Source organism: Echinops telfairi, unplaced genomic scaffold, assembly GCF_000313985.2.
Source record: "Echinops telfairi isolate 266 unplaced genomic scaffold, ASM31398v2 ScPeMD7_7412;HRSCAF=8450, whole genome shotgun sequence".
Taxonomy (NCBI): Eukaryota; Metazoa; Chordata; class Mammalia; order Afrosoricida; family Tenrecidae; genus Echinops; species Echinops telfairi.
Window position 1 is genome coordinate 7994351 of NW_022111312.1, and position 12116 is coordinate 8006466.

A 12116-nucleotide genomic window follows, 5' to 3' on the forward strand; every position below is an offset into this window, starting at 1 on the left:
TTAAGAAATAAAATCTACATGTAAAACATTGAAGATTTTCACCCCTAAAGAACACTTTGCTTTATTCGAGATTAAGCATTTTAAATGTAAATATGAACACATATCTTGATAAAAGCAGTGTTGTGCTGCAACCAGCTTATCTCAGCTTTGGGAAACCAATTGTGCATATCCTTCTCTAACTCTTCATTCAGTGAACCACACTGGCAGCTTGAAATTGGCCATGGTCGGAGTTATTTACACCACTGAAATTGGCAAATGCTGCAAATCAGGGCATCTGAAATTCCCCCTAAAGAGTCACCCATTAAATTTAACAGTACAATAAGGATGAAAGTAACTTTAAGATATATTAAAGTTAAAAAAATATACTTCTGAGAAGAGCAATCCTCTGGTATTTTAGCTAATCAGAGGTACTTTTAACAATACTCAGAGGGCAATTTTATGGCAAGGGGCATCATAATATGAAGCTCTATGCAGTTACTCTCTATAGGATCAAATTGTTGACAAGCCTGCTCTTAACTTCTTTAGACTTCTCTAATAAAAACTGTAGTATAAAGGACAGCAATGTATATAATAGTGAAGGGAAGACATATGTATTAAGTCAGGGGATGAAGAGTTAAACATTTCCATATATTCAGATTTTCTCTCTCGTGTTCCCACATTTGCTAAGAATTTTTACTTGGATACACAATCAATGCTCAAAGAAGCAGTGATCAAGAGATCAAACAAGGCATTGCATTGAGGAAACACTCTGCACAAGATCTTTTAAAAGTGTTGAAAATCAAAGATGTTACTTTGAAGACTTAGGTGCACATGATCTAAGACATGGTATTTTCAATCACCTTGTATACATGTGAGGCTTGAACACTGAACAATGAAGTTCGAAGAAAAATTGATACATTTGAACTACAGTGCTGGCAAAGAATATTGAAAGTACCATGGACTGGCAAAAGAACAAACAAATTTGTCTTGGAAGAAGTACAGTCAGAATTCTTAGAGGCAAGGATGGTGAAAATCCATCTCAGGTACTTTGGACATGTTGTCAGGAGAGACCAATCCCTGAAGAAGGACATCGTGCTTGGAAGGGTAGTGGAAAAGAGAAAGGCCCTTGATGTGAGACTGGTACAAGACCGGGCAGTGCTTCATTCTGTTGTACCTAGGCTTGCTATGAGTTGGAATACACTTGACGGCACCTAACGACCACAACACATCTGTTCAAATGACTTTATTTAAATTTGCAATGCCATGGAACCGATTGGGACTCACAATAATCCTGTAGGATAGGGTAGAACTGCCTCTGTGGGTTTCTGAGACTGCAATTCTTTACAAGAATAGAAAGCCTCACCTTACTCTTGTGGAGCTGATGGTTTTGAACTGCTGACCTTGTGAGTTGCAGCCCACCACATAACCCACTACACCACCACGGATCCTGTTATTTAAATTAGTAACATGATTTTCAGCAGAGTGAAACCAATCATGTCATTGTACAAGCTCACATGAAAAAATATAACAAATCAACACTGCCTGGCATATAGACAGCAGTAAACTCACTATGTATTAATTTGACAAGTAAAACAAAGAGCAGTTCTCAAAAGCACAATTAAAATAAAACAAAAAAGTCTTTACTCACCTAATTCAATACAGGTAATTCCAAGTGACCAAACATCAACTTTCCCATCATACTGTCCTTCATCCATAGCTAAGATCACTTCTGGTGCCATCCTACCAAACAAAATGTAAAAAACTCAAGTTGCAAATGAAGACAAAATTCATGTGATAACATGATTCAATGAAATATTTGTTTTTAAGACTATTTAAAAATTTTATCTAATAAAGGTATTATTTCTTTACAGAAATCATCAGGGGGAAAAATCTTCAGAATATAGATAATATACCTGACAATTTAAATTCAGTCATATATTCCATAAACTCTGGTTCTACCACTTAGTATGTTTAACCTTAGGCAAGCTATGTAACATTTCAGAATGTCAGTTTGTTCAACTGAATGGAGATCATTCTCATAGCTACTTCTAGAGATAATAAATTATATAAAAAATACTTGAAAACAAATAAATTACATAATAAAAATGCTTTATGGGTATATATAAGCAATATAATTAGCGATTTTAAAGATACTACCACAGGAAAAATAATAACAGGCTATGCTAGGATGATACTTTATATATTTGCCCATAATAGATTTGTCATGACGAGGACCAGGGCCATATGTTTACTAGACTTTGAACAGAATGAGTCTCTATTTGTATGTGTAAACAGTTGCTTAGTAAATGCTATTTGATGATGACGGAGAAAAATTCAAACAGTAAAATAATAGCCTTTTTGTTGTTAATACATTTTTAGGGAAACATATTTTCTAAAATATATGTGGGGCTTCAACATTATTTTTCATTCCATTGTTCCATGGACTTCTTGAAGCACCCTCATATTGAAAATCCAACGTATCGATGAAAGGAAAAAAAGGTACCTGAATAGAAAGGAATGACTCTAAGTCAGAGTCACAATCTGGATAAAGCATCAGAGAGCTCAAAATGAAAAGGAATTTGGATTTCTTTCGTTGAAAAGTACGCTTGCTGGCCAGCCAGAGAAGGCTAAAGAGGCTACCTTGTCCTTCCCTAGAGGCTTTATCTTGAGAGAAAAGTTTGGAAGAAATTCCAAATGAAATCTAAGGCCTCTGCTTGGGCAGTGAGTTGATAATCCTGCTCAGTTTACACACAGTGACATCAACCTCATTTGAACAATTTAAAGTCAGTGTAAATTCAATTCTAAGTCACCATGCTTCTGCTTTGTGAGTGGGTTTTCTATCTTTGCCTAATGGATTTCATTTTGATAATTAGAGTATGTCATTAAATCAAAGTAAAACTAAGAGCTCCTCTTGTTCATATTGCATATTTAAAAACTATGTAATGTTTCTAAGTCCACATACCAGTAAGGTGTGCCCACGAAGGAGTTGGCAGGGGAAGCCATTGAGGCAGATCCAAAATCAGCTAGTTTCACCTGACCTGGCTCTGTTAGAAGAATATTTCCCGCTTTAATATCCCTATAGGAAAAAATAAGAGGGTTGGGAATTACTTTTTAATTTTTATTATGGAATAGGTCAGAGCATGCAATTAATAAGGCAAAAAGTTTATTAAAAAACCTGGCTCAGATAGCCAGGAGGGGATTTAGTGATTACTTCATGTTGTCAGGGGACCCAGATTCCTGGGTGTACTTACAGGTAGGTCATAGTAATTACTTAAAGGTAGAGCTTTCTTAGAGGGAGGAAATGCAGGGAGAAACATGGCGGACCCGGCAGACAAGGAAACCGGAGCAGTTGTTACACTTACAAAAAGCGTATTCTTCAAGGATAAATCCAGACACCAACGGTATTTTTTGTGCTGAGAAAACTGGTGCCACTTGCAACCACCTTTTGTTTTTCCCTCTTCCAAATTATGTGACGATTTTAGAGACTAAATAGACCTTCAGCAACTCTGCATCAACTGTCTGTCAATAAACCTCAACTACACACATACCTTTTCTCTCTTGCCTGTGACCCTTTCTCTCTGCTTTTAATTGTAACTGCAACTCTAAGGCATTGAGGGTACATGTTATATAGAAGGTGTTATTTAAAAATAACACTGAACAGTAAAAAGAAGACCCTGAAAGATCAAAACAAACAAGGATTAGGGGTTAAGAAATTGCATTTCTATTTCTATTGTATTACCACAAACAGAATTGCAAGTGGTTACCATTAAATCTATTAGATGTTTTATGCAGCAAAAAGTTTTAAAAAGAGGATTTAAGAAATTCATTCTTTAGAATGATAATTTAGAATGAATTTTTTTGAAGGCATGAGTGTAATGAGTACTAGGAACCAAAATTTGTAAGCTGATGGGCCGTGGAAAGATTAAGTAGAGAATGAGGAAAAACTTATGTTAAGCTGAAAATGATAAGGTTCAAATACTTCCAAAACAAGTTTTCCAAAAATCTTCCCTCCAAAGTTCCGTTTCCTTCCTCATGATGACACTAGGCATTGGCAGAGAGAACTAAAAAAAAGTATTATTTATTTCTCTTTACAACAGAAAAATATCTTTCCTCTATTATATTCAATTATTAATTATCTACTATCTTCAAAAGATTAAGCTCCCTTTTAACTCAATAAAAATCTATGGCACAGTATTTATTTATTTTATTTTTTACAGTATTTATTTTTAAATAAAAAGAATATTTTAAAAGTTATTTTCTTCTCCAATTTCTTTTACATAATAAAGTGACTAAACTTTTGAACTAATGCACAGATTAAAATGATAAAGGCACCAAAAAGCCCTGAGCTGTGGTTTAAGTAAAAGTAGGTAAAATCTCCTGGTAAATTGGTATACAGTAAAGACAGCTTATTAGCTAAGAGATAGCTATTCTTAAATTTAAATCTATAGATACTATGGTTAAAGATATCTCATCACTATTTGTTAGGCATAGTTCAGCATATTCCTCACCCTTATAAATAACTCAAGTTCATTTTGACCTGTCCACTTTATGAGTTCGGACTGACTCGACAGTGAGTTTGGGACTTTTCTTTTTTGTGTGAATTTGCAGAAGTTCTGCTTTTGTAGTACCAGTAACTGGTGATGCTTACTCTAGGGGGATTGAAGCAGGACCATGAGGGGAACCTATGATCTAATAGTTTCACTTCTTCCCAGTAAATGTCAAGTGCTTTGTTTGTGAGCCAGATCAGATCCTTTACACCTACCTCATGCTCCACCACTTCTACCATTCATGACAGCAAATGGACTAGCTAGTTACCAAGAGAAGGAAAGATTGCTTAATAACAGCTATCCTTTGGAGACGTTAGTAGTGGGAGGTCAGAGTGTTGGTAAAGAAAATATAAAGTAGAGGAAAATCCTAGATTAGGAGTCAAGAAATTTGTGTTGCAATCCTAACTCCAGTTCTGAAGTGCTATACAACTGTGGGCAATGTATTTAAACACGTATGAGGCTCAATTTCTTCATCTGTCGAGTAAATAAAATAACTTCCTAAGTATATGTATGAAAACCTGGTGGTATAGTGGGTTGTGTATTGTTCAAACTGCAAGATCAGCAGTTTGAACCCATTGGCTTTCTCTGAAGGAACAAGATGAGACTTACTGTTCCCATAAAGAGTTACAGTCTGGGAAACCCTAGAGAGTCATTCTACTGTCTTATAGGATCCCTGTGAGTCAGTATTGACTCAATGACAGTTGGATAAAGATATATATATATATATAATACAAATATAAGATACTTAAAAAACATATGACATTCTTGTTATCTGCAATAGGAAAAGGAGAAGAAACTCAAGTAAAAAAATAGATACATGGAAGAAAGGTTCTTTCTTTTCTACTTTTCTGGCACAGTATCTTAAAATAAAGGGGTGGGAGCAGTTGCTAGTCCTTCAAATTTCCCTGCAACACCTGGAAAAGAGTTACCTACAGAACAGAGATGATAAAAGTCTTTGTGGATATATGGGAGCAACCAGGGATAGGAGCTAAATTCTGCCTTTACTCCTTGCACCCAACAGCAGCAGCAAGTGCAGCAAAAACCTATTCACTTCCCATAAATCCATGGGCACCCTAAACATTGGAGCATGCACTAATTTCAAAGGTTCTTTAAATAGATGGCCCTATAACTGCAATAGAAGCATAACTAGCTCTAAACTTACCTATGAATCAATGCATGAGAATGCAGGTAGGCTAGCCCTTGCAAGGCACCGTGAGTAATGGCAGAGATCTCCACTTCCTGAAGCGGTTTCTTATGAACTGGAGAAGGAAAACAAGTCAGGATCAGATGATCAGTTTCATTCCTGTTTATCATATTATGTAACTATGCCACACTGAGTTATATACTTTCTCAAATGACACAGTCACTTCAATAGATAAAATATATAATTTCTCTAGAATAGCATAAAATAAAATAAATTAGGTACCGTAAAACTCAAGGGCAGTTAAAAAAAATCAACCAAAACCCTGAAACAAATGAATCCCTTAAAACAAAACAAACAAGGATGATGTTCTTTGAGTGAGGCACAGCTAATTTACTTTATCAGCTGTGCAAGTCATAGTCACATGACTCCAAGAAGCCAGGCCCAAATTTACCATTGCCTTCTGACCACATTCCAAATGCGTCGAGTGTTTAAGGTTACATTATTATCGTCTGCCAGAAAGCCATCTATAATTACCCCTTCTACATACAGGTTTTCATTATTTGTGAAAGCAGCTAATAAGTAATTTCTAGTCAGAGATCAAGAGTAATATAAGAAAGTTTTTAAAATATACAGAAGAATTTTAATAGTTTCTGGTTATAGCAGCATTTGCAAAGGAGATCTGGGTCAGTTGAGATATTTGAAAAGGTCCAATAGCAATATCATTTGATAGCATCTACTACAGAAATATGATGTCCTTGGTTATACATATCACATCACAATAGCCAGACATTTCAGATGTACCTGCCTGAATTAAAACAGCAAGAGGGTTGCTAATCATCCCTCGAAATATTTTCAGTGACACTGCATAGATAACAGTTTGTCTAACAAGCCCACATGGAAGAAGCACACCAGCCTGTGGGATCATGATGTGTCGACGGGTAACAGGCATCAGAAGACAACAAACAAACAAACAAAAACATATTGTTGAGAACGCGAGGGGTCAGAGCAGAGCCCCCAAACCTAACTGTAGACAGTTGGACACCCACTCACAGAAGAGTTGCAAGGCAGGAATGAGTCAATTGGTGCAGGATAGCACCAATGAAACACAAACAATATTTCTCGGATTCCCTAAGGCCTCCTTATCCCACCCCACTATCATGACCACAGCCATGCCTTCATTGCAGGCTAGACTGGACCATGTACACTGGGACAGATAAGAACTCACAGCACATGGAATCCAAGGTACACTGGAACAGGTAAGAGCTCACAACACACAGAATCCAGGTCAGATAACCCACTTAGGAACAGAAATGGGCGTAGTGCTATCAGAACAGTAAGGGGAAGGGAGGGAGAGAAGGGGAGGAAGGGGGAACTTATCGCAATGATTGACACACAACCCTCCCACCCCCACCCCAGGGGGATGTGGTGGCTGTAAGATATGAATAAAATAATAATTTATAATTTATCAAGGGGTCATGAGAGTGGGAGGGGAAGGGAGGGAAAAAAGAGCCGATACCAAGGGCTCAAATAGAAAGTAAATGTTTCGAAAATAATGATGGAAACATATGTACAAATATGCTTGATACAATTGATGTATGGATTGTTGTAAGAGCCCAAGAGCCCTCAATAAAATGATCTTTTACAGAAAAAGTTTGTCTCGTTTATTCATACACTGCTTAAGTCCAAGCCATCATCCATTTACTTTGTCCAAATGGTTCTTGGGTAAAAGAAGAGATAACATCTGTCAAAGTATAACAGAAAGGAGGGAACAGTGCTTTTAGTCTTACCTTCTAATAAATCTGAGGCTGAGCCTAAGCAATATTCCATCACCAACTGTAATAGATTAAAATAATAACCAGAACAATAAAAATCAATGAAAAAAAACACTAAAAAGTTCTTCCCCACCCCCAAAAAACCAAAAACTCCCAAACCAAACCAAACAAACAAAAAACTAAAGAACAAAGAATACTAGTAGAATAAACATTTTGATATATTTGGATGTGAATTAAATTTTGGTCATTTGGTAGTAATTGATTTTTATAATTTCCATTATCATGATATTTTTCATTATTGACTACTTGGAATTGATCTGAGGCTAGAAAGGAAGTAGATATGGACATATGCACTATAGAAATAGTCAAATTAAAATTGTTCAGGTATTTATTTATTAATTTCCAGGCTACCTTGTTTTAAAAAGGGTTCAGGGTAGGTAGGTTATAATAAGGAACCCTGATGATGTAGTGGTTTCATGTTGCACTGCTAACTGCAAGGTCAGCAGTTCAAAACCACCAACTGTTCCATGGGAGAAAGATGAGGCTTTCTACTTCCATAAAGGATTAATCTCAAAAAACTATAGGGACAGTCCTACCTTGTCCTGTGGGATTTGGGTTTGGAGGTTACAATATAAATTACAATGTTCAGCATGGAAAGTGGAAAACAAACCTCTTGTAAAATCTATGCTGGTAAATACCAGTTACATAAAATAAATCAGTAAGTGATACATTGTCTATTCTCATATGTTAAAAAGTTCTCTTAAATAAATACATATTATTTAGAATGCAATCTAATTTTGTAGCCTGCTTTATCTTAAACCCCTTAGAGATGTGAGATATTTAAGTTTGTATCTTAAATTATTTCTAGATCATTATTAAAATACCATTAAAGCTTACTAGGTTTACAATCTTGCAAAAAACCCAATGCCACGGAGTTGATTCCAACCCTGTAGGCCAGAGCAGAGCTGCCCCTTTGGGTTTCTGAGAGACAGACAGAGCAGACAGCTTCAGATTTCTGCTGGTGGGTTCAAAGTGCCAACCTTGTGGTCAGCAGCCCAACTCGTAACCCACTATGCTACCAAGATTCCATCTTCAGCAGCTTTTAAACAGCAATAATGTAAGAAAATAAAACGCTTTTCTTTCCCACCTCCCAGGGTTTTGGTGCCCCAGACTTCTGATCAACAGCCAAGGTCAGAACTATGAGCGCTCAGTGACCAATATTAGACAGACAGACACACAGACACACACACACACACACACACACACACACACACACACACACTTTCAGAAATTATTTTATTATTCTAAAATAATGCATGCTTGTTTAAAAAAATAGCCAAGCTTATTGGGAGTCAATTACCACTCATAACTACCCTATAGGTCAGAGTAGAATTGCACGGCAGGCCGTCCAAGCCAGTCATCTTTAAGCAAAGAGACAGTCCTATTTTTCTGCCTCAGAGGGACTTGGGGGTTAGAAATGCTGACTTTTTGGTTAGTAGCTGAGCACTTAACCACTGTGTCACAAGGGCCCCTTGCATATTCATTAGAAAACATAAAATTTCTATAATCATTTAGACATCATCTGTATTAACTTATTTATTCCTTTCATTTTTTAATATGAAGACCCATGTAAGCAAATACTATAGATAATATAGCTATGCTTATATTTTAAAATATTTTCAATTGATATAAAGTACTCCTAAGTGTTTTATTTTAAGTATTATTTTCCCTACAATTCCATAACAGAAGGGCAAAATCCAAGTGCTAACTCTTCTGCTTCATCTCTTCAGAAAATCCCTACCCCCCTTCCAACCTCTCATTTGAAACTATTTACTCCTAGGTTTCATCAAGTGCTAATATGCTAAGTTATCTGGTTCCTGTCAACAAGTGATTTGCTAGGCTAATTCACAAGAACACAATCTATGGCTGGTTGGTCACTCCTGACACTAAATAGCTCTGGTTGTTCTGCCTTTAAATGACTGGTTCTGTTCTCTAGCTTCCCTGCCTGCTTCCGATGGTCAAGTTATTCTCACAACTATCAGCATGCCTGTCTCAGCAGGTCAGATCCTATGATCTTCTTCTACAATAGTCTATCACATTGGTTACAGACAGAAACCAGTTAATCAAGCTTACAAGTATTCTATGTTTTCTAAGAGTAAACTGGTTTCAAATGAGAGCTTACAGGAGTTTTTGAAGACTTGAAACACATGAGAAAGAACACTTGGTTTTTGCAATGTAACTTCTATTCTGCCCACCCAATATCCCTGAGCTTGCTATAGGTCAGATTTCCAAGATTCCTTGGTGAATTTCTTTACCTAGAAAAAGCACAAAACACCAAACACTGCCAATGAGTCATTTCTGACTCCTGGTGATCCTATGGAAAAAAAACTCTAAATACTTTAAAAACTGCTTGAACAGAAATGTCCATGCTTAGCCCTTTCAAAACAGAATTATTTTCTGCTTTTAACTCTTCTGAAACCATGTTCACTAACTGAATATAATAAGTAAGAAAGGATTTAGTACATGGTAAGTACTCATTAAGTTATAGTGAAATTGTACTCCAAATTGGAAAGTGCAATCTGGTAAAGTACAAACAACACTTTCATGCTCTAATAATGCCAATTCACTAACCTAAAACCAGATATACAAAATAAAATAAAAAAAAATAAAACCAGACATACAAACCTAAAAAAATACACAAAGAAGTTAACATAGATTAAAAAGCCAGTTTGGTAGAAACTAGTGATGGTAATATCAGACAAGCACAACTCAACACTTTAAGGGAATTGGAATGAAGAAAATGATAAAAAATTAAAATTCTTGAATGCCTTTTGTTTTGACAAATCATAAAATGATGAGGACCTTTTTTTAAAAACTATTTCGTCACTGAGAATTCACAGAATGGAATTTCCCAAAGCTTATATATCTTATTTAACCTCACAGAATAGGGGAGGGGGGCTCAGAAAATTCATGGGAAAATGAATGGAATGAAAAGATTATTAATTTTTACAAGAAAATTCTGAAGTCCATGGAAAGCACTGATAACAAAAGTCAAGTGGGACAGAAATTGAATCGACAATTTGATCAAAAATATAATTAAAATTAAGAAAAAAGAGAGAGAAAGAAAAAAGGTGCTAAAGGTCCTCTTACCCATGCAGTGTGTTCTTTTAAGTAGCAGCCTTTGTATTCTATGGTATTGGGATGCTTCAATTTTCGTAAAAACTTGACTTCCTTAAGAATATCTTGCCATTTCTATGGAAAGAGAAAACACAGGAAAAAAGCAGATACATAATGTTACATCCTGGGGATTTCAATCAATGACATGAAGGAAAATGTGTATGAATTGTTAAATGGAAAACTGATTTGCTCTATAAACCTTTACCTAATTCATAATAAAAAGTAAAAAACAAAAAAATAAAGAGTATCTTACTATTTCTTTTTTTATCTTACGATTTCTGCTGAAGTCAGAAACTTATTTGATTTTAAAATGTAAACTACTATTTTATTGTCAAATATATACATATATTCAATACTATTATATTAATGGACATAAAATAATAAATGAAAAGCTCAGTTATTTTTACATTGATTATACAATATAAATATATGATCAACTATATTATAGTAAAGCCATAGTATAAATCCATGTCTTATTCTGCAAAACAGTTGATTGAGCTAGAATATTCTTGTTATTATGCACCCTTGAATTTGTTCTAATTTACAGGCAACACTGCCGAGTCCCGTCTCATCCCCACAATTGTTGCTGCCACTATGTCAATCCACCCCACTGAGGGTCTTCCTCGCGTGTGTTGACCTTTACCAAGCATGATGTACTTTTCCTGGGATTGGTCTCTCCAGATAACATGTCCAAAGTACATGAGATGAAGTCTTCCATCCTCATGTCTAAGGACCATTCTGGCTGTACTTACTCATGACAGATTTGTTCGTTCCTCTGGTAGTCTATGGTACTTTTAATACACCACTACCATTGTTTAACTGCATTAATACTCTAATCTTCCTTAGTCATTGTTCAGCTTTCACCTGTGTATGAGGTAATAGAAAATGCCCTGGCTTGAGTTGGGTATACCTTAGTCCTCCAAGTGCCAACGTTACTCTTTAACTAATTTAAATGAGTCATGTACAGTACTGCATATTTTCACACTACGATATGCTCTTTAATTTCTTGAATACTGCTTCCATGAGCATTTTGTAGATCCAACTAAAATGAGATGCTTCACAATTTCAATCTTTTCTCTGTTTATCATAATGTTTGATGTTGTTTATTGGCCCAGTTGTGAGGATTTTTTTTTAGCATTGAGTTGTAATTAATACTGAAAGCTGTATTATTTGGCTTCAAGTCCTCTTTGGTTTCAGCAAGAAGCTTTTATGTTATTTGCATATCGTAGGTTATTAATGAGACATTCTCCATCCTTAATGCCATATTCTTCTTCAGACAGTCTAGCATCTCAGATTATTTATTCAGCATACAGATTGAGTAAGAGTGGTGGAAGAGTATCACCCAGATGCATACCTTTCCTGATTTTAAAACAACTATCATGTTCTAAGTGGAGGTTCCAAACAAGTGCAATTAAGTGCTCTAGAATTCCTTCTCATTGCAATGTTATCCAAAATTTAAAAAAATTTGTTATCCATAATTTATAATGATTCACGCAA

The 12116-nt window shown here is 35.6% G+C and overlaps 1 protein-coding gene across 1 annotated transcript in view; it reads right to left on the minus strand.

Moving 5' to 3' along the window:
• The window catches only part of TAOK3 (TAO kinase 3), a 111879-nt gene that overhangs the window by 79477 nt on the left and 20286 nt on the right, over nucleotides 1-12116 (minus strand). Inside the window, exons 4-8 of the mRNA XM_004709559.2 lie at nucleotides 10593-10694; nucleotides 7458-7503; nucleotides 5689-5785; nucleotides 2942-3055; nucleotides 1628-1719 (exon numbers count right to left, since the gene is read on the minus strand). Coding sequence (XP_004709616.1) covers nucleotides 1628-1719; nucleotides 2942-3055; nucleotides 5689-5785; nucleotides 7458-7503; nucleotides 10593-10694 — 451 coding nt within the window. The remainder of the gene's footprint in view (nucleotides 1-1627; nucleotides 1720-2941; nucleotides 3056-5688; nucleotides 5786-7457; nucleotides 7504-10592; nucleotides 10695-12116) is intronic.